A 25933-nucleotide genomic window follows, 5' to 3' on the forward strand; every position below is an offset into this window, starting at 1 on the left:
GTGCTGGAGCATATCCCGCAGATCCCCCCTCTCTCCTCCTCTCCACCCACCAGCGTAACCCCAACATGGGCACTTCTGTGGAAATCTGCCCAGGAGATCACTGGGGGCCAGGCCTATATCGGTGGCTTGTTGGAACCCCTGGGTTTTCCCCCCAACTTCTAGATCCTCCCCTCATCGTGCCTACTCAGTGCCCTCTTCTCGGGGGGGGCGGGGAGTCCTTGCACCGAGCTGCCCATACCAAGTCCAGTACTGGGCTCAGGACCAAGCGTCAAGAAGAGGCGTTGAAAGCAGAGGAACAGCCTGTAGAAGAAATTGAACCACGTCCAGTCTTGTCTTCCTCCTCCTCCTCTCCGGACAAGGCAGTTTCCTCAGAGGCAACTTCACCCTTCATGATCAGGAATTGTGAGGGAGGGTGGCTGCAGGTCGAGGCAGTCAGGGAGTCCTCATCTCACCTGATTGATGTTTGATCAATGGCAGGTCCCTCTAGGATGGGACTGCCAATTAATGAGGCAATATTGGCATCTGTAAAGTTGCTATGGAAGACCCCATCTTCATTGCCTCCCACCTCAAAGAGAGCAGAGCAGAAGCACTATTTGCCCTCCCAAGACTTTGAATATCTTTACTCCCACCCATTTCCAGGGTCCTTAGTTGTTACAGCAGCTAATGAGAGAGAGCGATGGGGCATCAGGCTGTCACCCCCCAAATCAAAGGACTCAAAGAGATTGGACTTGTTTGGCAGGAACATTTATTCAACTAGAGGATTGAAGCTTTGAATTGCCAACCAGCAGGCTCTGCTGGGGCCTTATGACAAACCCCTGTCAGGGGTGGTCTAGATAGTACTTAGTCCTGCCTTGAGGCCAGGGGACAGGACTAGATGACTTCATGAGGTCCCTTCCAGTCCCATGATTCTTTGATTCTATTATTTTAATGTATGGGGCTCCATTGAGAAGTTCTAAGAACTGCTTCCTGAGAATGCAAGGCAGAAGTTCTCTTCACTGGTGAACGAGGGCAGACGAGTACTGAGAACCTCACTGAAGGCTGAGCTGGACGTGGTAGACTCAGCTGCTAGAATCGTGGCTTCCATTGTTGCCATGCAGAGATCCTCATGGTTACAGTCTTCTGGTCTCCCCTGTGAAGTCCAGAGTACTATTCAGGACTTGCCGTTTGAGGGTCCTTCTCTGTTCTCAGACGAAGTGAACAACAAGCTCTGTGGGCTTGTACATGCCTGCCGGCAGGGCTGGCCTTACCATGAGGCGAACTGAGGTAGCTGCCTCAGGTGCCAGACTGTGGGGAGGCACCACTAGGACCCAGAAAATTGTGTCTGCTGCTGGTGCATCTGTATTCTCTCTGCTCTGGATGCACAGAGATGGGGGAGTGCTGTGCTGGAGGAAGGAGGGCACAAGAGACATAACAGGCAGGCAGGAGAAAAGGTGAGGGGGAATAACAGAAAGCAGCAGGAGCTGCAGGGACAGAGAGGAGCAGGAGCCTCTTATGTACCTCTCTAGCACCCCCAGGAGCCTGGACTTATTAACCCCCGCTTCTCAGGGAGCTTCCTGTTTCCTGCTGCTTCCCTGAACCCACCTGGGGAGAACAGGCAGTCAACTGAAGTAGTAGAAGCCAGTTAGCCCCTTAAGACGCTGACCTCTTCCCTCACTTAGGCGCTGCTACCAGCCTGCTTATTTGTCCCCTTCAATTGAGTGTTGAGAGCCACTATAGCTGTCCCAGAACACCAGTCATGAGTGAAAGAAGAAAATGCCCCTCTGGGACAGCATTCAGAAAAAGAAAGAAAGCAAAGGAAGCTTTTCTGTCTAAGCAGGAAGGAGCTCTCCCGAGATACATAGACACAAATGTTCATGGTGAGCCTTCCAGCCCCAGTGAGGATGTGAGTGGTGAGGAGATGCCTGATCTTCCAGGTAGTCAGAGTGCAGGTGACCTGGCAGCTACTGCAGCATCCGTATCTCCATCTCAAATGGATGGAACCCTGCACATTCCTGAAGTGTAGATCAGAGAAGAGTGTGGTGGAGGCGCAAGAAACAGCTGCTGCTGAGTTTAGTTCCTTACGTCTAGAGGATCCAGGACTGTGGACCCACTTGAGCAGTAGCCCGAGGGACTTCCTTGTACTGCATGGGCCACAGCAAGTGAAAAACTTCATGTTCCCCAAAGACAATGAAAATCGAAGTTTCCATCCAACACGTTACTGGTGTGAAATCCCAAGTGGTGACAAAGTGAAGAGGCCATGGTTTATGTTCTCAAAAACCCAGAATGCTGCATACTGTCTTTGTTGCAAACTCTTCCGGTCTAATGTTCCAGCCACATTGGGTTCTACAGGAACAAAGGACTGGAAAAATCTGGCAAGAAATCTGGCATGCCATGAGAAGGCAGCAAATCACCAGAGAGCATTCCACAGGCGGAAAGAGCTTGAGATGAGACTAAAGTTAAAGGCCGCCACAGATGATCAGCATCAAGAGAAGATTTGCCAACTTTACTGGCAAAATGTTCTGAAAAGGCTCATTGCCATTGTGAGAATGCTTGCTACCCAAAACCTAGCCCTGCGTGGCACTGCAGATCAGCTGTATGTGCCAGACAGTGGAAACTTCCTTAAAACTGTGGCGCTGATGGCTGAGTTTGGTGCAGTACTCTAGGAGCATCTAAGAAGAGTCACCACCCAAGAAATGTACACACCCCACCACCTTGGAAAAACAATTCAAAATGAGATCACACAGTTACTGGCATAAAAGTCAAACAGAAGATTGTGGCAGATCTGAAGTCAGCAAAATATTATTATTAAACCCTGGATTTGTGCTGGAAATGGCCCACCTTGATTATCATACACATTGTAAGGAGAGTGGTCACTTTAGATAAGCTATTACCAGCAGGAGAGTGGGTTTGTGTGTGTGGTGGGGGGGCTGGTGAGAGAACCTGGATTTGTGCTGGAAATGGCCCAACTTGATTATCATACACATTGTAAGGAGAGTGATCACTTTAGATAAGCTATTACCAGCAGGAGAGTGGGGTGGGGGGAGGTATTTTTTCATGCTTTGTGTGTATAAAAAGATCTTCTACACTTTCCACAGTATGCATCCGATGAAGTGAGCTGTAGCTCACGAAAGCTTATGCTCAGATAAATTGGTTAGTCTCTAAGGTGCCACAAGTACTCCTTTTCTTTTTGCGAATACAGACTAACACGGCTGTTACTCTGAAAGATATTACTCTGTTATTCTGGACGGCACACCTGACATCAGCCATAAGGATCAAATGACTTTAATGGTGCGTTTTGTAACAACAACAGAACCTAGTGACAATGTCCCTGCAATGATGTCTGTCAGAGAGCATTTCCTAGAATTTATTGACATTGATGATACTACCGGAGCTGGTATGACAAATGTGCTTCTTAAAAAGCTGGAAGATACGGGAATTGCGATAGCTGACATGAAAGGTCAGGGCTACGATAATGGTAGAGGACGGAACAGAGGAGTGCAGACATGGATCCGAGAGTTAAACCCTCGAGCTTTTTTTGTCCCATGCAGTTCTCATTCATTGAACTTGGTGGTCAGTGATGCAGCATCAGCTTCTCGTGAGGCTGCTGAATTTTTTAATGTAATTCAAAGCATCGATGTATTTTTCTCTGCATCAACTCATCAATGGCAAATTTTGAAGCAACATCTGGGAACATCCTCTCTGACACTGAAACCACTGAGTGCCAGACGATGGGAAAGTCGAGTGAAGGCGATAAAGCCTATCAACCGCCAAATTGGGAAGATAGATGATGCCATAGTTGCCATTATGGAGGATAATGCTATGACAGGAACTGTTCGTGGGAGAACAGTGGCAGAGGGAAACGGAATCACCAGAAACAAACATAACTTCAAATTTCTGTGTGGCTTAGTGTTGTGGCATGACATTCTGTTTGAAATAAATGTTGTAAGCAAAAGACTCCAAGGTGTTGACCTTGATATATCTGGAGCAATGGAACAACTGGACAAAGCAAAGTCATACCTACAGTCTTACTGGTCAGATGAGGGATTTCAAAACGTTCTGAAAAGTGCACAGAAGTTGGCAGAGGAACTTCACACTGAAGCTATTTTCCCACCCATTCAAGAATACAAGAGTTACCGAAGAAGAAGACATTTTGATTACGAGGCACGGGATAATCCCATAAGATACTCCAGATAACAATTCAAAGTTGAATTCTTTAACCAGGTGCTACATTATGCAATCCAGTCAGTTGAAGAACATTTCATGCAGCTCAAGGAACTCTTTCCAAAGGCCAATGGCATTTTGGGATGTATAAGTAGGGGCATAGCGAGCAGATTGAGGGACGTGATCGTCCCCCTCTATTTGACATTGGTGAGGCCTCATCTGGAGTACTGTGTCCAGTTTTGGGCCCCACACTACAAGAAGGATGTGGATCAATTGGAAAGAGTCCAGCGGAGGGCAACAAAAATGATTAGGGGTCTGGAACACATGACTTATGTGGAGAGGCTGAGGGAACTGGGATTGTTTAGTCTGCAGAAGAGAAGAATGAGGGGGGATTTGATAGCTGCTTTCAACTACCTGAGAGGTGATTCCAGAGAGGATGGTTCTAGACTATTCTCAGTGGTAGAAGAGGACAGGACAAGGAGTAATGGTCTCAAGTTGCAGTGGGGGAGGTTTAGGTTGGATATTAGGAAAAACTTTTTCACTAGGAGGGTGGTGAAACACTGGAATGCGTTACCTAGGGAGGTGGTGAAATCTCCTTCCTTAGAAGTTTTTAAGGTCAGGCTTGACAAAGCCCTGGCTGGGATGATTTAATTGGGGATTGGTCCTGCTTTGAGCAGGGGGTTGGACTAGATGATCTCTTGAGGTCCCTTCCAACCCTAATATTCTATGATTCTATGAACACAGCAGTATATTTGGGATGTTGTATGACATTCCAAAACTCCTCACTATACCTGAAGAAGACCTACACCAGCAATGCAGGGCACTAGAGACAGTGTTTACACATGATGAGATGCACGATATTGATGTGAGTGATTTCGGTGATGAACTGAAAGCCCTTTCAAGATACATTTCAGCAAGATCAACTCCAAAGGCTGTTCTGGAATATATGTGCACAAATAAGATGACCACCCTCTTTCCAAATGCTTTTGTTGCTCTGCGCATACTTCTAACACTTCCTGTAACAGTTGCCACAGTGACACAGGAGAAGCTAGTTGGCTTTGCAACCATCTCAATAGAGCATGAGCTGGCCCAGACTGTGGACCTTCAGGAAGCAGCTCAAATCTTTGCAGCCAAGAAGGCACCACTTTGATTATTCAAACAGATAAACATGCCAGTGTTTACTAGGCAGACAAGAAAAGTTACATTTGCCGTTCCGGCGTTAGAAAGTGAAGTGTTACTTAAAATTTTTGAACAAGGCCTTTTAAGTTGTTAGTTCTCCTTTATTGGGGTAGGTGGCAGAGCAGGACCATGAGAGGAGTAGAGCAGGAAGAAGGCAGAATTGAGACCTTTCAAAGTTTTGGCCCAAGCAAGGGGACATGGGGGCGTCATTTGAGCTCCCCGCCACAGGTGCCAAATGTTGTGAGCCGGCCCTGCCTGCTGGGTCAGAAAGCACTATTGACCTCAGCAGATCCACTGGTTTTCCACTCCACCTCCTTGTCAGGACCTGTCAAAAAAGAAGTGCAGGGGTTAGACGTGCAGGCCTCTCCCTCCTGTTACTTTGGCTCCAGCTCTGGGCCCTTCAAGACACCTGGGAACTGCCCAGCAGTCATTTTGATGGGCCAGTCGAGGACGCCATGCCAGTCTCCATCTCTCCAGATCCTACTTCCCCCACATTTGCAAACCATCTGTTCCACTTCCTCAGTGCTTGCTCCCACCTTACTTCACCCAGTGGGACGTGAGCATTGTGGAAGTGGGATATACCCTTCAGTTTGTTTCTTCCTCTCCCTCCCCGCCTGTATTCCTCTGCAGGGATCACGCCTATGAGGAGCTCCTTCTCCAGGAGCTGCAATCTCTCCTTCGCTCAGGGGCCAAAGAAGAGGTTCTACACTGTCCAAGAGGGAAGGGGTTTTATTCCTGTTACTTCCTAAACCCAAAAGCGAAGGGGGACAGTCTCAGTCCAGTTTTAAACCTGTGTCAACTCAACATATTCTTAAAAAAGATAAAGTCTCTCATGGTCACCCTAACTTCTGTTATCTCCTCCCTGGATCCGGGGACTGGTGTGCCAACCTTGACTTAAAAGATGCCTACTTCCATGTGGCAGTCAACCAAGTTCACAAGAAGTACCTCAGATATGTGGTAAATCAAAATCATCAGCAGTTCACTGTACTACCATTTGACCTGTCAGCAACTCCCAGGGGTTTTACAAAAGTTATGGCAGTAGTAGCTGGCTTCCTGAGAAGATCAGGTATTCAAGTTTACCCCTACCTAGATGACTAGCTTGTGATCCAGACTCCAGGTTTTGTGTAGTCCTGATCCAGTCAACATTCAGTGCTCTGGGACTGCTAGTCAGTGCAGAGAATGTCTCCTTTCCCCTGTCCAGAGGATAGTATATAAGGGCTTTACTGGACTTGTCTCAAGCCAGAGTTTTTCTTCCGGACCTGAGGATTCAGACAATCCATAAGAATGGCCAGACTGGGTCAAACCAATGGTCCATCTAACCCAGTGTCCTGTCTTCGGACAGTGGCCAGTGCCAGATGCTTCAGAGGGAATGAACAGAACAGGGCAACTATCAAGTGACCCATCCCCTGTCTTCCACACTCAGCTTCTGACAGTCAGAGGCTAGGGACACAGAGCATGGAGTTGCGTCCCGAGCATCTTGGCTAATAGCCATTGATGGATCTATCCTCCATGAATTTATCTAGTTCTTTTCTGAACCGTTATAGTTTTGGCAATTGGATCAATTGTTACAGCTATGAAAGCTCACTTGGTCACAACAGCGTGAAGCTGAGGCTCCTTGGGGCATATGGCCTCTAGCACTTTTGATTCAGTAGGTCAGACTGCACCTCAGAACAGGCTAGGCTGGCACTGGGGCATGCAGCTCTCCTACTCTTCTGGCCGAGGTAACGGCAACCAGAAATGGCACTTTCATTAATGGATGCAGCAGCGAGCAAGTAACCAAAGGCTCAAATGAGGGACCCATAAATCTTGACAACACAAAGTTCAGATCTCATGGCAGGAACGGGTCTTGGAGTTTCGCTTGGATAGGTGTTAGTTGTTCAGTGTTTGGGGCTCTTTCTGGATCCTCCATTGATGTGGGTTGGTGTCAGCCAGTCCTTCAACAATCCATTCCTCCCACCCCAGACAGTTACCTGACACAAGATCTCATGTCTCTGGCTCTGCCCCAGGACAGCTTTTTACCCCTTCTGCCCCCATGGCATCAGCCCCTAGGCCAGGGAGTCACTACCATGTGCATCATTCACAAAAATCTTACAGGTTTCAAAGTAGGAGCCGTGTTAGTCTGTATTCGCAAAAAGGAAAGGAGTACTAGTGGCACCTTAGAGACTAACCAATGCATCCGATGAAGTGAGCTGTAGCTCACGAAAGCTTATGCTCAGATAAATTGGTTAGTCTCTAAGGTGCCACTAGTACTCCTTTTCTTTTTTTAAAAACCTTACAGAAAATCCCACTTTGTCACAGCTTTGGAGTGTTCTTGCTTTTCCTCAGGGGTCGGGCACACAGCAGCAGTATCACTCATGGCAAATATCGGGGCATGTACCTGCTGTTCTTGTGCTTTCTCTGTGAATCACAAGCCACCTGGAATCACTCTGACTTACGGATCCGGCAAGGCTGCTGCCTGAGTTTCCAAAATCAAACTTCTCTCGCAGTCCCCTGAGCTATGGGCCCTGTTGCTGAGCTGAGAGGACTCTGCATCCTTCCTGTTGCAGCTTTCGCAGCTCTGCTCCCTGGCTTTCCACTGCTCCCACTCCCACACCACTCTGCTGCTCTGGAGTCTCTTTCCTTTACCCCTGAGAGAGAGGGGTTTCCCGCTGCTGACACCCTGTGGTGTGAGGACATAAGCACAGAGCACCAAGCCTTAAGCAGTGTCTAGAGAACTCCCTCCTTCCTACATTTCTTAAGCTCCATCCTGGTCCTGTCTGGTGACCCTTGGGACCAGGAACTGTATAACCACTCCACAACTGGCTGTGAGGTTTGCCCTGCAGTGTGGTGGGGCTCATAGTTCCCTAGAGAAGGGACCATTGTGATCATCTAGTCTGACCTCCTGTAGAACACAGGCCAGAGACCTGCCCCACAATATTTCCTAGAGCAGAGCTTTTAGGAAAACATCCAGTCTTGATTTAAAGAATCCACCACAGCCCTTCATAAATTGTTCCCATGGCTAATTACTCTCACTGTTAAAAATTTGCACATTATTTCCAGTCTGAATTTGTGTAGCTTTAACTTCCAGCCACTGGATTGTGTTAGCCCTGTCTCTGTTAGACCAAAGAGCCTGTTGTTAAATATTTGTTCCCCATGTAGGTGTTTAGAGACTGTGACCAAGTCACCCTTTCACCTTGAGCTCCCGGAGTCTGTCACTGTGAGGCAGGTTTTCTAACCCTTTAATCATTCTCATGGTTCTTCTCAGTGGGAGCGAGGTTTCCCTGAGGTGCGGGGGGCTCATTTATTGGCTGTGAGGTTTATCCTGCTGCCCAGCCTTCCAGACTCATTAGCTGAATGAGTTTCCTGCCTGGCCTCATTTTGGGAGCTAACCCCATGTGGCAGGGTGTTCCTCAGGCTCAGGGTGCCGAGTCAGCAGAGAAGGAAGCCCACCCCATAGTAACGCTCTGCTCTCTGTGCCCAGAACGCAGTGGAGGAGGCCATGGAAATGTACCAGGAGCTGCACATGTGGGATGAGTGCATTGTGGTGGCAGAGGCCAAGGTACGGTGTATACTGCGCTTTGCCCTCCCTTGCCTGTGGACTGGGCCCTGCTGGGGTGCTCCATCTGCCGCTGGGGGGATAATGCCCGAGTGTGGATTCTGTCACGGGAAGCCTGCACCTGCCTGGGAGGCTCCCAGTAGGACTCGGATGAGCCAGTTCAGCGCCAGATGGCTGAGAGGGCAGGTGCCTGGGGGCTCCCAGCCTGGGCAAGGCCTCTGCTGTAGAGAAGGGGGGAGAGGGAGTCATCGCACCACGTGTGCGCAGAGCTGCAGAAGGGAATGGAGGGACAGGGCAGGGGGTGAATGAGGGGCTTGGCCGTGGCGCCAGGGACGGGGTGAGGAAGGAGGATTCCTGCAGCTCTGTCAGGCAGGCTGGGAGGGTACACGGGTCTGTGGCAGGCCTGGGGACTGTGGGCTTGGCAGGTGAGGCGGCCTGGGAGGAAAGGCAGGGCATCCTGCTGGGCCATGCAGCTGGGGGATGGAACTGAGAGGGGCTCATGGAGGGACACAAGGCTGGGGGAGGGAGGCATGTGGGGCTGAGCGGAGCAGGAGAGAAGCTCAGGGGCTGCTGTGGGGTGGAGCAGAGTGGGAGGGGAACTCGGGGTGCTGTGGGGCTGAGCAGAGGGAAAGGGAGTTCAGGGGACACTGGGGCAGAGCAGGGGGAAGAGGGGCTCAGAAGGCACTGTTGAGTGGAGCACAGGGGAACTCGGGACACTGGGGCAGAGGGGAGGGGAGGGGCTCAAGGGGCACTGTGGGGTGGAGGGGAGGGGAGCTCAGGAGGCACTGTGGGGTGGAGCAGCGGGGGAGGAGCTCAGAGGACGCTGTGGAGCAGAGCGGGAGAAGGGGAATTCAGGGGGCACTGGGGCAGAGGGGTGGGGAGGGGAGCTCAGGGGGCGCTGTGGGGTGGAGTGGAGGGGAACGTGGGGGCCCATCAAGGTTTCTGGGGGGCTCTGGCCGGCGTCTGTGCCTGGCACTGGGAGAAGCCTGCAGGAGGGGTGGGGCCGGGCTGGGGGATGCTGACAGATGCTGCCCCTCACCCACCCACCCACCCACACCAGGGGCACCCGGCGCTGGAGAAGCTGCGCCGGGGCTATTACCAGTGGCTGCTGGACACGCAGCAGGAGGAGAAGGCTGGGGAGGTGCAGGAGAGCCAAGGGGAGCCCCTGGCCGCCGTGGGCCTGTACCTGAGGGCTGGGCTGCCAGCCCGAGCCGCTCGGCTGGCCATGGCCAGGGACCAGCTCCTGGCCAATGGGGATGTCATCAACCGAATCACCACCGCGCTGATCAAAGGGGAGCTGTATGAGCAGGTGAGAGCCTCCCCCTTCCCCCAACCCCCAGGTCAGAGCCTCTCCCCTTCCCCAACCCCACTCCCCCAGGTCAGAGCCTTGCCCCAACTCCACCCCGAGGGTTAGAGCCTCATCCCTCCCCAGCATCACTCATACATGGCCTCCACTCTCACAGAGTAACAGCCTTACCCCCATACTCCCCTTGTCCCCCACCCCAGGAGAGTTGGAGCCTCACTTGCACAGAGCTCCAGATACCTGCGCCCTAGAGATCGAGGGCTTGGAACAGGAGGCTCCAGGACCCCAGCCTTGGGGCTAGCAGGGTGCATGGCTTGTGGGGTGGGCCTGGGGCTCTGGACTGGGACTGGGACTGGCCCTGGGGCTGGCAAGGTGCATGGCTTGTGGGGTGGGCCTGGGGCTCTGGACTGGGACTCGCCCTGGGGCTGGCAGGGTACATGGCTGGGGCAGCAGCAGGGGCTTGGGAGCTCTGGTACCGGCCCCTGGCCTGGTGTGACCTGTGGCAGGTGGGCCAGCAGCTCTGCAGCCTGTCTGACAGCCTGTGTGTGTTAGGCTGGAGACCTGTTTGAGATGATCAAGAACCCCCAGAAGGCTCTGGAGTGTTACCGCAAGGGCTGCGCCTTCCTGAAAGGTATCGTGGTCTCCGTCCCCCTTTCTTGGTGTGAGCACCCCCAATGCCTCTTGCTGGGATGCAGGGATGCCCTGTCCTTTGCTGCACAAGCGGCTGCCCCAGAGCCCAGAGGACCTGGCTGTGTGTCACTGCTCCCTGTCTTCCAACCTCAGTCAACAGCTCTAGTTCTGAGCTGGAGCTCCATGAGCTGAGGACTAGGATTGCCTGGTGAGGCTGCCTGCAAAGCGGGCACTGGACTCGGTGCCCCAGGCCATCCCTTCCAGTCCCGAGTTCCCCTCTCCTGTAGCCACTCATGGCCCCAGGGCAGGTTCCTCCTGGGCTTATCAGCCAGCAGGAGGCCAGGCGCCACTCGAATCAGCCCCACGCCTCCCAGGGCCTGTCTTCAGTACTGCCATGTCAGCGTCCTCTCCCCAGCTGGTGGCCACTGTGACATGTTCCTCTTCCTCGCAGCGGTGGAGCTCGCTCGTGTGGCCTTCCCTGCAGAGGTGCTGAAGCTGGAGGAGGCCTGGGGAGATCACCTGGTGCAGCAGAAGCAGCTGGATGCTGCCATTAACCATTACATTGAAGCCAGGTAAGGCCAGGCTGGAGCATTGCCACGGCAGCTGCGCAGTTCAGAAAGCAATGACTTGGGTGAGTCTCCTTACACGAGTGGGCAAGCTGAACCCTACTGACATGTGGCTGGCGTGGAGCACACCAGCCCTCCCCTCCCCAGCTCTGCTGGTGCCCCGCAGGCCAGACCCACAGGCCCCTGCTATCCCAGCCCTGGGCTCCCTCCCTCCCTCCCTCGCGCCCTGCCCTGCTGGTGCCCAGAGACCTTTGCTATCCCAGCCCTGAGCTCTCTCCCTCCCTCACACCCAGGTCTGCCGGTGCCCAGAGCCCTCTGCTATCCCAGCCCTGGGCTCCCTCCCTCCCTCGCACCCAGCCCTGCCAGTGCCCAGAGACCTTTGCTATCCCAGCACTGAGCTCTCTTCCCTCCCTCACACCCAGGTCTGCTGGTGCCCACAGCCCTCTGCTATCCCAGCTTGGGATGCTGATCGTACCCTCTTGTGCCACAGTGTATGGTGGTTTTGTGATGGGGAAACTGGAGCCTAGGCTCGGAGCCTAAACTGCCGTTCCCTCGTGATCTGCGGGAGGTGCCCAGAGCCTGTGCTAGGCCGTTTCTCTAAGGTGCTGGTGAACTTTCTCTCCTCCATGTGCCAGGCCTCGTGACACCTTCCTCTCCTTGCCAGCCATTCTCCCTGACCCTCCTTGCTCCCCAGTCCCCTGTGGAGACATCCATGCAGGTGACCCGAGCAGCGAGGCTGCTTCGTTGTCTCCTCACACAGTTCCCAGTCTCGCTACCTGTCCCTAACGTGAGCAGAGCTCAGCCGGATCTGATCTCCCTGGCCTGCTAAGGATCTCTGCCCCTTGCGGCTCTAGGTGCGCCATCAAGGCCATTGAGGCAGCCATTGGGGCCCGGCAGTGGAAGAAGGCCATTTACATTCTGGATTCACAAGAGAAAAGGATAGCAGTCAAGTACTACCCCAGGATTGCCCAGCACTACGCAACCTTGCAGGAGTACCAGGTGAGATGCCAGCTCCCAGCATCTCCCAGCCCCACAACGGCCAGAGGTGGCTCACCTGCTGTCCTGTTCCCCACAGATCGCAGAGGAGCTGTACATCAAAGGAGATCGGCCCAAGGACGCTATTGACATGTATACGCAGGCGGGGCTCTGGGAGCAGGCACACAAGGTAGGGATAGAGGCTGAGAGTGGCTGAGTCTCTTGGGCCCTGCTGCCACCTTCCAAAGCAGTAACTGTCTCCATACCAGGAGGTCCTAGTGCCCTGGGCTCAGCAGCCTGCAGGCAGAGCTGTGTTCCCAAAGGGTCGTTGCAGGCGGGAGCCGTGAGCTCCCAGTCACAGAATGGGACAGGCGACTGCACCCTGTGCCCGCTCTGTGTCTCCCTCCATTTCCGGCTCTGGCCTGAATAACAGCATCTCTCAAAAGGACTGGGCAACCCCCAGGCTCAGCCCCGCTCTCACTGAGCTGCATGACCAAGTGCCCTCAGTCTGCGGTGGATGCAGCATCTGCTCCCCAGAAAGGGGTCGGTGTCTGTCTCCAAACCATCCAAAATGGAGACCAGCGAGATTGGCCGTGGGCACCAGCATGTGCAGAGTGCTCAGTGGGTGCCTGGAATCAGTGTCTAGGGCTTCTGAGCTGAGCCCATCACACGCCCACCTGGTATTCCTGGGGGGAATGGCTGCTTTTATGCCGTGGCCTGCCTGGCTAGCTCAGAAGGGAGCCAGAGCAGATCTGTGAGGGGGTTGCAGGTCTCTCCCCAAATTCTCATTATCCCCTTTACGCTGAGGTTGCTGGGTAGGAGGCTGGAACCTGTTTCGTGTCTCCCTGCAGCTGGCGACCAAGTGCATGAGGCAGGAAGATGTGTCCGTGCTCTACATCACCCAGGCTCAAGAGATGGAGAAGCAGGGCAAATACAAAGAAGCAGAGCGGTGAGTGTCTGCCTGGACACCATGAGTGGGGGGCTAGGCCTCGGTAGTGGCCCATGGGACTTGGAGCAGGGCAGGGCTGAGTCTCTCCAGAGTCCAGTCCCCAGCCAGGCCTGTCAAGAATGTGCCTTAGGAGTCTTGCTGTGAGGTTGGTTTTATGATGGGAGGACAAAGGCACTTTCCTGGGACTAGAGGAGAGTTCCAGGCTGAGGGTGAGGAATAGAAACCCCCTGCAGGTCACATGTCATTGCTCAGCCACGTGGCCCTTGAGTCATCTCACATGCCTCTGTAGCCCCAGGCAACCCTGCCAGGCTGTCCTGTCCTAACTTCTCCCCAGCTGTGTGAGGCTAGTGGCTGGGCTGGGTGTTCCCCTGTGTGCCACCTGTAACCATTCCCTGCCCAGCTCTGAGCTTCACTGCTGCCACTCCCGGTTTCTGGGGAGGCCCTATGAGGCCATGCAGCATGTCTCCCCAGGGCAAGGAGAAAGGACTCTTCCCTGTGCGGGGGCAGAATGTGCTGGCCTTGCCATGGGCCAAGGTGCTGCAGTTACTTTTCCAGATTTCTCTCTTCCATTTTTCTTAACTGCAGCAGCCAGTGGGATTTTTCTGGGTTTCCCCCCAAACCAAGTCTCCTTTCCCGCTCTGGGACCAGTCAGGAACACCCCACCCTCTCTCTCCTGGTTCTGTGGAGGGCTCCTTGGAGGAGCAGAGAATGATGAGACCTTTCTCAGCCCTTCTGAAGGGACACTGGCTCTTCTCTCCCAAGTGCTTGGTCTAGCTAAAGCTGTCCCCTCAGCGAGCGTGGGGTTTGATCTCTGGCACCTGCTCTCCCACCATCCACACAGCCCTCCCGCAAAAGGAGAGGAACTGGGACTGAGATTTCTGTTATAAAAAACAAGCAGGGGGAGCCTGACAGTCCTCTGGGTACACGAGAGAGGCCAGAAGTTCACCAACCCAGTGGGGAATTCTGCAGGGTGGCGCCAAGCCACTGGCAACCTCCAGCTGAGACGCCAGGAAGGATTCCTAGGGGTGGAGCAGTTGTATAGTTTGTGCATCTGTTTGCACATGGGCAGAGAGGAGCTGGACCAGATCCAGCAGCTGGCTCAGGAGGGTGGTCGGGGCCTTTTCCCTCCAGTGAGCGCCAGCTCCTATCTTATCCCAGCTTGAGTGGACTGGCTGGCTTGGGGATTAGGAATGCAATACAAGGCCTTTCTCCTCTACGGGCACTGGCTCTGGTCAGCCCAGGACAGGACTGCTGAGGGTGTGGTGGGAAATGGGATACTGGGCCATTCCTGTGTACATCACCAGGTCCAGTCGATCCCAGGGCAGTAGTGACATAAACTCTTCAGTGGCCTAAGCGAGGTGAGCTGGGGTCCACATCACCAAGCCGTCATCAACCACCGGGACTGCTGGCAGCCTCAGCAGGGAGGCGAAGGCATGACTGGGCCCCAGAGACCCAGGAGGGTCCCTCCAGGGGACAGCAGAGGCAGACCGGTAGGGACAGGATGAGAAGGTGGTCCTGTCATCCCCTGTGTGGGTAGGTTACATGGAGCTGTGCATCTCCACAGCACATAGTCCCACACCGTTCATCAACACAACATGCCGTGCACCGTTTCCTGTCTGATGAGTATTCAGCCCATGCCCATGCCCTGCTCCAGCTGGCCAGGGAAGAGATGGGTTCTTGGGCGCAGCCCAGCAACAGAGTCTGCGTCTGAATCATAGAATCATAGAAGATCAGGGTTGGAAGGGACCTCAGGAGGTCATCTAGTCCAACCGCCTGCTCCAAGCAGGACCAATCCCCAATTTTTGCCCCAGATCCCTAAATGGCCCCCTCAAGGATTGAACTCACAACCCTGGATTTAACAGGCCAATGCTCAAACCACTGAGCTATCCCTCACCCCCGAGGCCCGGCTCAGTGACAGAGTCTGCGCCTGCCACGCCTGTGTCCCGGGACCCGGCCCAGCGACAGTCTCAGCATTTCCGTGCTTGTGTTCTCAGGCTGTACATCACGGTGGAGGAACCTGATCTGGCCATCACCATGTATAAAAAGTGTAAGATGTATGATGAGATGATTCGCCTGGTAGCAAAGTACCACAAGGACTTGCTGAGTGACACACACCAGCATCTGGGAAAGGTAAAGCTGTCGGGGTTCGGGCAAGGATCTGTCATCCCAGCGGGAGGGCTAGAGACGCTCCCTAACACGCCGCCTCCTATTACAGGAGCTGGAGACTGAGGGCCGCCTGCAGGAGGCTGAGTACCACTACCTGGAAGCCAAGGACTGGAAGGCCACAGTGAACATGTACAGAGTGAACGACATGTGGGAGGAAGCGTACAGGGTAACAGCAGCTCTTTAACAGCGAAGACAGGGCATGGCACCAGCAGGTCCCCATATGTGTCTAGCCGCAGTGTTGCTGGCAGCACTGCAAGTCCCAGCATGCACTGCTCCCCACTGGTCCGAACATAAGCCGCGTGTGATGATGGATGAGGTGCTTGGGTCAGGATGGAGCAGTGCATGCTGGGATCCACATCTGCTGCCCTCTTGGGTGAGCAATGCAGGAGGCAGGGAGGTCTCTGCATTCCGTCCTCTGCAGGCCCTTGCCTCCTTCTCACCAAGCCGCAGGGAAGCCGTAACTTGGGGAAGGGTCTCTGTGTTGGGGAGGGAGTCACGGACTCAGCTTGCTCCAGCAAGGAGCCCCCTGGGAGACTCAGCTGGTCCTTCAGGTCTGTTTGCTTTGGACAGGTAGCCAAGGCCCACGGGGGGGCGAATTCCTACAAGCATGTGGCCTATCTGTGGGCAAAGAGCCTTGGAGGGGAAGCTGCCGTGAAACTCCTCAATAAGTTTGGGCTCCTGGAAATGGCCATCGACCATGCAGCAGACAATGGGTGAGTGTCCTGAGGCCAGGAGCTTGCCTCCTGGCACAGGGAGAGCAAAGCCAGGCCTGGCGAATGCCCTTCACTCACAGCCGCTACAGGCCCCAGGAGGGAGGCGCCCTCTGCATCCCACAGGGACTGAGGAGGAGCTGCTGTGGCCTCTGCCCCCCTCCCATCCCTGGGGGCCTGGGAAGGAGCTTTTCCCGTCTTGGCTTGGGGGAGGTGAGGCCTTGCACACCTTCCACCTGCAGGGGCGGGGGCCAGGGGCCAACTCACCAGCAGCACCACAAGCTACCACCTGCTGGGGCCGCCTCCTGTTGTACACCAGCACCTGCCCTGCCCACTCTCACTGCCTGCACCATCAGTCACCACAGCCATCTCCTGTGCCGGGTCCTAGCCCCAGCTCTCCCCTCACAAGCCTCCCACCTCGCCCTGGGTTCTGCCTGCTAGCACCAGCCCTTCCCCTCCCGTCGGCTGTGCGGGAGGCATGGCCAGGCTTTGCCCCACGTGGGGCGCAGCCAGGACCTAGCTTGGCTCACCCCGTCTCTCTCCTCTCATCACAGTGTCTTTGACTTTGCATTCGAACTGGCTCGGCTCTCGCTGAAGCAGAAGACACCCGAGATCCACTTCAAGTACGCCATGTTCCTGGAGGACGAGGTACGACCTTGCACTGTGTCCAGGCTGCAGAGCGCTTGCCCGGGGGCCTGCACGAGGCAGGTTCTTCCGCCTCCCCAGGGAAGTGGCGTGGCAGCAGTTCGGAGCCTGGAGCTCTGTGAAGCCCTTGCCCCTCCTGGCCGAGGAGGAGCAGGAGGCCACAGTGCCTAAGCAGATTGCTCTCCTCTGTCCTAGGGCAAGTTCGAAGAGGCTGAGGCCGAGTTCATTAAAGCTGGGAAGCCCAAGGAAGCGGTGCTAATGTGAGTGCCCCCTGCTGACTGCATCCAGGTTCCAGGCCAGGGGGCCTTGCTCCCCTGCCTGACCCCAGCCTGGCAGCTCTTCTTTCTAGTTGATCTCGTGCTCCCTCCCGCCCCCATCTGCTGGACCCAGGCTGGCATGTCTCATTGGCTCCCCAGGTTTGTCCACAACCAGAACTGGGACGCTGCCCAGCGCGTGGCTGAGGCCCACGACCCAGACAGCGTGGCTGATGTGCTCGTGGGGCAGGCTCGCTTTGCCTTTGAGCAGAAGGAATTTCAGAAAGCAGAGGCCTTCCTCCTGCGGGCCCAGCGCCCAGAGCTGGCCGTGAAATATTACAAGGTGGGTGTGGCCAGTGGTTACATCGCTTGACCCCACAGAGCTCAGTGTCTGGGTGGGGAACCCACCCCCATTCCTACCTGAGAGCTCAGTGTCTGGGCAGGGAACCCCTGCATCATCGTCCTGAGCGCTCAGTGTCTGGGTGGGGACCCTCCCGTGCCCCCCCACCCCCACCCCCCGTTCCCATACGAGAGCTCAGTGTGTGGATGAGGACCCACCTCCCCTGTCGTCCCCCACGAGAGCTCAGGGTCTGGGCCTAGAACCCACAACCCCTGTCCTGTGAGTAGCTGTGGGAGACTGGGGGGTTGGATTGGGAGAGGCTGTGGGTGCCACCTCCCCAGGTGTAGCTGTGAGGGGGTGGGGGATCAGGAGGGGCTATGGTGTCCCCTCCATGGTAGTAGCGGTGAGGGGCTGGACCGGGAAGGTCGGGGGCTGGATCAGCCCTGGGGTGCCTGGGAGCCCAGCAGGCTGAGCAAAGACCTTCCCCACTCCGGCCCTGGTGTGCTTGGTGCAGGAGGCCAGCATGTGGAGCGATGCCCTGCGGACCTGTAAGGAGTACGTCCCCAGCCGGCTGGAGGCACTGCAGGAGGAGTACGACAGGGAGGCTGCCAAGAAAGGTACCAGGTAGGCCAAGGCTGTTCAGCTGGGGGCATTGGGCTGAGCCAGTGCAGGGACATCCAGAGCTTGGCTGAGTTCCCTGCTCCCTGCGGCGGGGCTTCTGAGCCCATCACTGCTGCCTCCCTAAGCACCGGGGCGGGGGCAGGAGACAGGACCAGCTGAACCTTTCTCCATCCCTGCACCTGCCTCCCCCTGTGTGTGCAGGGCTCATGCCCAGGCCTGGCCCCACCAGGATCCCTGCACCATCTCCCCGTGCCCAGCATGGGCTCACATCCTGTGTTGGTCCTGGCAGAGGCGTGGAGGGCATGCTGGAGCAGGCCCGGCAGTGGGAGCAGGCTGGGGAATACGCCAGGGCCGTGGACTGCTACCTGAAGGTACAGGATCCCAGTAACAGCCTGCTGGTGGAGAAGTGCTGGCTGAAGGTAAGTCCTGAGCCCCTGGCCCTCCACTGGTACCCCAGGGGCCTCACCATACACTGGCTCCCTCACCCCAAAGAGACACCATGCCCAACCCCCAAGTGTCTCTGGGGGCTTCAGGCTGACTGAGACCCGAGAGATGAGCTGGGCACCAGTGACCCATTGAAGGCTGTGCCCTGAACAACCCCATCGCCTGAGGCCAGGGCCAGGGTTGGACTCTCCGTGACGGGGTCTCTCTCCACAATCTCGGGGCCGAGGCCTGGCTCTCCCCAAAGGTGGCCTCCCCAAATCTCGGGGCCAGGGGCCGGCTCTCCCCAAAGGGTCCCTTTCTCTGACAGCTCCTGTCCCTTGCACCGCTGATGCCTTTTGTCCTGCAGGCAGCTGAGCTGGCCATTAAATTCTTGGGCCAGCCCCGGAGTGTGGAGGTGATGCGTCTGGTGGGACCCCAGCTGGTGGCCATGAAGAAGTCCAGCACGGTAAGGGCTGGTGCTTTCAACACGGTGCTGAAGAGAGGTGTTAATGTCAGGGGAATGAAAGGTGAAGGGGTAACTTGGTTACAGTCTGTGAGTACCTACATGGGGAACAAACATTTAATAACGTGCTCTTCAGTCTAGCAGAGGCAGGGCTAACGCGAGCCCATGGTTGGAAGCTGAAGCTAGAAGAATTCAGACTGCCAATAAGGTGTGAATGTTTAGCAGTGAGAGTCATTAATTACTGGAACAACTAGTTCCTCGGCTGTGCAGTCGCTGTGTGCTGACCAGGGGGGCAAGAAGGGAAGTGGGCATTGTGTCCCAGAGAAGGAGGCAGGTGCTGTGTCCTGAGGCTAGGGGAGTGAAATATTGGGTGATCCAATCACCATAGTGTGCTTGGACTTTCAGAAAGCCTTTGACAAGGTCCCACACCAGAGGCTCTTGCGCTAAGGAGTCATGGGATAAGAGGGAAAGTCCTCTCATGGATCAGTAACTGGTTACAAGATAGGAAACAGAGAGTAGGAATTAGTGGCCAGTCTTCACAATGGAGACAGGTAAATAGCAGGGCCCCCCTGGTGATCAGTGCTGTTCAGCATGTTCATAAATGATCTGGAAAAAGGGGGTGAACAGTGAGGTGGCCAAATTTGCAAATGATACAAAATTCACTCCCCCTGAAGCCTCTGGCATTGGCCTGTGTCGGTAGACAGGACCTGGGCTAAATGCAGCATTGCTCTGACCCAGTGTGGCCATTCTGATGTTCTCATTTTGTGGAGCATGTTTCAGTAGTGCCCAGAGGCTGCAGTCATGGCTCTGGCCCCATGGTATGGGTTCTGTAGAAGTGGGTCCAGATGGCCTCTGGCCTTGGAGCCCCAGGTGACAGTGCCCAAGTGTGACCCTGCTCCGGTCCTGCAGGCAGCTGAGCTCTACCTCAACCTGGACCTCATCCGAGAAGCTATCGATGCCTTCATTGAGGGTGAAGAATGGAACAAGGCAAAACGTGTGGCCAAGGAGCTCGACCCCAGGTAACCCTCAGGCCTGGTCCTCGCCCCTGCCCCTTGCAGGTTCCTCTCCATCCTCTCCCCTGACTGTCCCCTGCAGATTCCCCTCTGTCCTGTCCTCCCCACTGCCCCCTGCAGGTTCCCCTCCATCCTTTACCCCGTCACTGCCCCTTGCAGGTTCTCCTCCATCCTGTCCTCCCCACTGCTCCTTGCAGATTCTCCTCCATCCTGTCCTCCCCACTGCTCCCTGCAGGTTCTCCTCCATCCTGTCCTCCCCACTGCTCCCTGCAGGTTCTCCTCCGTCCTGTACCCCCGCCACTGCCCACTGTGGGTTCTCCTCCGTACTGTCCCCCAGTCACTGCCCACTGCGGGTTCTCCTCCGTACTGTCCCCCAGTCACTGCCCACTGCGGGTTCTCCTCCGTACTGTCCCCCAGTCACTGCCCACTGCGGGTTCTCCTCCGTACTGTCCCCCAGTCACTGCCCACTGCGGGTTCTCCTCCGTACTGTCCCCCCGTCACTGCCCACTGCGGGTTCTCCTCCGTACTGTCCCCCCGTCACTGCCCCCTGCGGGTTCTCCTCCATCCTGTCCCCCCGTCACTGCCCACTGCGGGTTCTCCTCCGTCCTGTCCCCCAGTCACTGCCCCCTGGGGGTTCTCCTCCGTCCTGTCCCCCCGTCACTGCCCCCTGGGGGTTCTTCTCCGTCCTGTCCCCCCGTCACTGCCCCCTGCGGGTTCTTCTCCGTCCTGTCCCCCCGTCACTGCCCCCTGCGGGTTCCCCTCTTTCCCGTCCCCCCGTCACTGCCCCCTGCACGTTCCCCTCTTTCCCACCCTCCCCCACTCCCCTACTGTCTCCCAGTCACCGTCAGTCCCATTTCCCACTACTGCCCTTAAGGCACTTACAGTCCTACCCCCCACTTCCCTTTTGCCTGTCTCCATCCCCTCCCGCCTGGAGTGCTCTTGGTCCTGTCTCCCTGCACGCAGTTTTCTACTGCCTTACTCCCAGCTGCCTCTGTCCCTCGCAGCCTCCTGCCACGGATTGGGGGTGTCTTCTGCCCTCACCCCAGGTGCCCCAAGAGCCTGCTCCTCCTCCAGGGTCCTGCTTCTCTCAGGAGCCTGGCAGACACACCCCAGCTGGGTTGTTCCCTGTCCCTGTCACTGCAGCTGCAGTGGGACCCCCGCTGGGCCCCTGTGCTCCACTCTGGGCACCTCCCCATGGTGGCCATAGGGCACCCTTGGTTTGGCTGCTAACAAAGTCTCCTTCTGCCTGGCAGGTCGGAGGAGTATGTGGACCAGCGCTATAAGGAGTATTTAAAGAATCAAGGCAAAGTGGATTCAGTAAGAATGTTTTTGTCTGGGGCTGAACAGGGGGCCGGAGTCGTTCTGTGCCCAAGGGGCCCTCCCACGGGGCCGGTGAGGGGCCGGGGCCATTCTGTGCCCAAGGGGCCCTCCCACAGGGCTAGCAAGGGGCCGGGGCCGTTCTGTGCCCAAGGGGCCCTCCCACAGGGCCAGCGAGGGGCCGGGGCTGTTCTGTGCCCAAGGGGCCCTCCCACGGGGCCAGCGAGGGGCCGGGGCTGTTCTGTGCCCAAGGGGCCCTCCCACGGGGCCAGCCAACGGACCGGGGCCGTTCAGTGTCCACGGGGCTGGCGAGGGGCTGGGGCCATTCTGTGCCCAAGGGGCCCTCCCACGGGGCTGGCGAGGGGCCGGGGTCGTTCTGTGCCCAAGGTGTCCTCCCATGGAGCTGGGTGAGGGGGCAGGGCCATTCTGTGCTGGGGGTGGTGCATTGTTTGGGGGTCTGGGTGCTAACGTGCAGGGCAGTGTGATGTATGTGTGCCTGGGTGCCGGTGCTGGGGGGCAGTGGAGGGCTAGGTGCCCGTGCTGGGGAACGGTGTGATGCATCGGGGCTGGGGGAGGGAGCTGGGTGCCTATGCCGGGGAGCTGTGGGGGGCTGGGCACCCGTGCTGGGGGAAAAGGGGTCTGGGTGGCTGTGCTGCTGGAGGGGGCTGGGCACCCATGTTGGGGAGCACTGGGGGGCTGGGCACCCACACCAGGGGGCATCTCCCCTACTCAATGCATTCTCAGGGTGTTGTGGCTCTCTCCTGTTCCACAGCTAGTGGGGGTGGATGTCATGGCTGCCCTGGACATGTATGCGGAGCGGGAGCAGTGGGAGAAGTGCCTGGAGACCGCTGCCAAGCAGGTACCGCTCCAGCCCTGGGCACTGCGCTCACAGCTCTGTCCCCACCACCGCTGCACAGGCCAGGCCGAGTGCCAGGGCCCAGGCTCTGCGGGGCACGCAGGGGGAGAACGAGAGTAAGGGAGAGGAGTGGGGCAGATGGGTCAGTTCTGAATTTTCCCCCTTTTGATGTCATTGAATGTCCCCGCATTCTCATGCTGAGGGGTAGGGAGACGAGATGCTCCCAGTCTCCCTTCTCTGGACCGCGCAGTATCTTAGGGCTTGTCTCCACGGAGCGAGCTGGGACCCTGCTGCTGTGCGCTCAGGGCTCTGTCGTGTGCTTTGAGTGGCCGTTCTAGCTCCACGCACACTGTGGATAGGCTACCCTGGCACGTAGAGCTGGGCGTGCTGGCACATCATGCCGGCGCTGGTGGAGTAGCCTGCTGGCAACAGGAGTGGAGAGCGGCAAGCGTCAGCACAGGCGAGCTGTTCTGAGTGTGTGCCCCGGGCTCCAGGCAGGCCTGTAACTCAGGGCAGCTAAGCCCTCCCGCTGCTGGCTGCTGCTCATGCTGCTGGACCTACATGGCTGTTTAGTGCCTTGTATGAGGGCTAGTGCAAGTAGCTCCCAGCTCCACGTGCAGACCGAGCCGTAAGGGTTGTTGGAAGGGTCCACGCAGCCAGTTAGGGCGCGGCAGGCTAGGGCGCTGTAGATTTACACACACACACACCCCCGTGCTGTGCCCCAGCTCTCCATAGACACTAGTATCGTCTGCTCTCTAAGGTAACAATCCCAGCCCATGGTTTTACAAAAGGCAGATCGTGCCAAACCAACCTGATCTCCTTCTTTGAGAAAGTAACAGATTTTTTAGACAAAGGAAACGCAATGGATCTAATTGACCTAGATTTCAGTAAGGCGTTTGATACGGTGCCACATGGGGAATTATTAGTTAAATTGGAAAAGATGGGGATCAATATGAAAATTGAATGGTGGATAAGGAATTGGTTAAAAGGGAGACTACAGCGGGTCCTACTGAAAGGTGAACTGTCAGGCTGGAGGGAGGTTACTAGTGGAGTTCCTCAAGGATCGGTTTTGGGACCAATCTTATTTAATCTTTTTATTACTGACCTCGGCACAAAAAGTGGGAGTGTGCTAATAAAGTTTGTGGATGATACAAAGCTGGGAGGTATTGCCAATTTAGAGAAGGACAGGGATATCATACAGGAGGACCTTGTAAACTGGAGTAATAGTAATAGGATGAAATTTAATAGTGAGAAGTGTAAGGTCATGCATTTAGGGATTAATAACAAGAATTTTAGTTATAAGCTGGGGACGCATCAATTAGAAGTAATGGAGGAGGAGAAGGACCTTGGAGTATTGGTTGACCACGGGATGACTATGAGCCGCCAATGTGGTATGGCCGTGAAAAAAGCTTATGCGGTCTTCGGATGCGTCGGGTGAGGTATTTCCAGTAGAGATAAGGAGGTGTTAGTACCGTTATACAAGGCACTGGTGAGACCTCACCTGGAATACTGTGTGCAGTTCTGGTTTCCCATGTTTAGAAAGGATGAATTCAAACTGGAGCAGGTACAGAGAAGGGCTACTAGGATGATCCGAGGAATGGAAAACCTGTCTTATGAAAGGAGACTCAAGGAGCTTGGCTTGTTTAGCCTAACCAAAAGAAGGTTGAGGGGAGATATGATTGCTCTCTATAAATATATCAGAGGGATAAATATGGAGAGGGAGAGGAATTATTTAAGCTCAGTACCAATGTGGACACAAGAACAAATGGATATAAACTGGCCATCGGGAAGTTTAGACTTGAAATTAGACGAAGGTTTCTAACCATCAGAGGAGTGAAGTTTTGGAATAGCCTTCCAAGGGAAGCAGTGGGGGCAAAATACCTATCTGGCTTCAAGATTAAACTCGGTAAGTTTATGGAGGAGATGGTATGATGGGATAACATGATTTTGGCAATTAATTGATCTTTAACTATTCATGGTAAATAGGTCCAATGGCGTGTGATGGGATGTTAGATGGGGTGGGATCTGAGTTACTACAGAGAATTCTTTCCTAGGTATCTGGCTGGTGAATCTTGCCCACATGATCAGGGTTCAGCTGATCGCCATATTTGGGGTGGGGAAGGAATTTTCCTCCAGGGCAGATTGGAAGAGGCCCTGGGAGGTTTTCGCCTTCCTCTGTAGCATGGGGCATGGGTCACTTGCTGGAGGATTCTCTGCACCTTGAAGTCTTTAAACCATGATTTGAGGTTTGATGATTCAATAGCTCAGACCTAGGTGAGAGGTTTATTGCAGAAGTGGGTGGGTGAGATTCTCTGGCCTGCATTGTGCAGGAGGTCAGACTAGATGATCGTAATGGTCCCTTCTGACCTTAATATCTATGAGTCTATCAGTCTCTCTGTGTGGCAGACTTATTCCAGGTCCTTGATCATTCCTGTCACTCTGTTATAACTCCCTTGAGCTCTGTGACACCCTTTGAGATGGGGGACCAGCACTGCTGTGTCCGGATGAGCCTGCACTGTTGATTCATATAAAGGCATTGGAATATTCTGCGTATTGTTCTACATCTTGTTCATGGATTAATTCATTTTTAAGGCTAAAAGGGACCGTTGTGATCATAGAACTGGAAGGGACCTTGAGAGGTCTCTAGTCCAGTCCCCTGCACTCATGGCAGGACTAAGTATTATCTAGACCATCCCTGACAGGTGTTTGTCCAACTGGCTCTTAAAAATCCCCAATAGTGGAGATTCCACAACCTCCCTAGGCAATTTATTCCAGTGCTTAGACACCCTGACAGGAAGTTTTTCCTAATCTCCAACCTAAACCTCCCTTGCTGCAATTTAAGCCCATTGCTTCTTGCCCTATTCTCAGTGGTTAAGAAAAACAAATTTTCTTCCTCCTCCTTGTAACAACCTTTCACATACTTGAAAACTGTTATCGTGTCCCCTCTCAGTCTTCTCTTTTCCAGACTAAACAAACCCAATTTTTTCAATCTTCCCTCATAGGTCATGTTTTCTAGACCGTTAATCATTTTTGTTGCTCTTCTCTGGACTCTCTCCAATTTGTCCACATCCTTCCTGAAATGTGGCGCCCAGAACTGGACACAATACTCCAGTTGAGGCCTAATCAGAGTGGAATAGAGCAGAAGAATTAATTCTTGTGTCTTGCTTACAATGCTCCTGCTAATACATCCCAGAACGATGTTCGCTTTTTTTGCAACAGCGTTACACTGTTGACTCATATTTAGCTTGTGATCCACTATGACCCCCAGATCCCTTCCTGCAGTACTCCTTCCTAGGCAGTCATTTCCCATTTTGTACGTGTGCAACTGATTGTTCCTTCGTAAGTGGAGTACTTTGTATTTGTCTTTATTGAATTTCATCCTATTTACTTCAGACCAATTCTCCGGTTTGCCCAGATCATTTTGAATGTTAATCCTGTCCTCCAAAACACTTGCAATCCCTCCCAGCTTGGTATTGTCCACAGATGTTATAAGTGTAATCTCTATGCCATTATCTAAACCATTGATGAAGATATTGAACAGAACCGGACTCAGAACTAATCCCTGCAGGACTGCACTCATTATGTCCTTCCAGCATGACTGTGAACCACTGATAACTACTCTCTGGGAATGATTTTCCAACCAGTTTTGCACCCACCTTATAGTAGCTCCATCTAGGTTGTATTTCCCTAGTTTAGTTATGAGCAGGTCATGCGAGACAGTATCAAAAGCCTTACTAAAGTCAAGATAGACCACATCTACTGCTTCCCCCCTATCCTCAAGGCTTGTTACCCTGTCAAAGAAAGCTCTCAGGTTGGTTTGACACAATTTGTTTTTGGCAAATCCATGC

At 54.7% G+C, this 25933-nt stretch overlaps 1 protein-coding gene across 7 annotated transcripts in view; it reads left to right on the top strand.

Moving 5' to 3' along the window:
• Positions 1–25933, top strand: part of IFT172 (intraflagellar transport 172) — a 151634-nt gene that overhangs the window by 95511 nt on the left and 30190 nt on the right. For all 7 annotated transcript variants that reach the window (XR_012157848.1, XM_073335400.1, XM_073335399.1 and 4 more), the window contains 19 exons: positions 8780–8857; positions 9915–10163; positions 10710–10788; positions 11239–11359; positions 12208–12352; positions 12429–12518; positions 13180–13277; positions 15272–15407; positions 15493–15609; positions 16014–16156; positions 16708–16801; positions 16994–17058; positions 17215–17395; positions 17907–18016; positions 18303–18432; positions 18804–18902; positions 19809–19918; positions 21166–21229; positions 22002–22088. Coding sequence is in view for 6 of the 7 variants with exons in the window: in XM_073335400.1 (XP_073191501.1) it covers positions 8780–8857; positions 9915–10163; positions 10710–10788; positions 11239–11359; positions 12208–12352; positions 12429–12518; positions 13180–13277; positions 15272–15407; positions 15493–15609; positions 16014–16156; positions 16708–16801; positions 16994–17058; positions 17215–17395; positions 17907–18016; positions 18303–18432; positions 18804–18902; positions 19809–19918; positions 21166–21229; positions 22002–22088 (2196 nt within the window). In the remaining variant the exon portion in view is untranslated. The remainder of the gene's footprint in view (positions 1–8779; positions 8858–9914; positions 10164–10709; positions 10789–11238; positions 11360–12207; positions 12353–12428; positions 12519–13179; positions 13278–15271; positions 15408–15492; positions 15610–16013; positions 16157–16707; positions 16802–16993; positions 17059–17214; positions 17396–17906; positions 18017–18302; positions 18433–18803; positions 18903–19808; positions 19919–21165; positions 21230–22001; positions 22089–25933) is intronic.

The sequence above is a fragment of the Lepidochelys kempii genome, chromosome 3, assembly GCF_965140265.1.
Source record: "Lepidochelys kempii isolate rLepKem1 chromosome 3, rLepKem1.hap2, whole genome shotgun sequence".
In the NCBI taxonomy this organism is placed as follows: Eukaryota; Metazoa; Chordata; order Testudines; family Cheloniidae; genus Lepidochelys; species Lepidochelys kempii.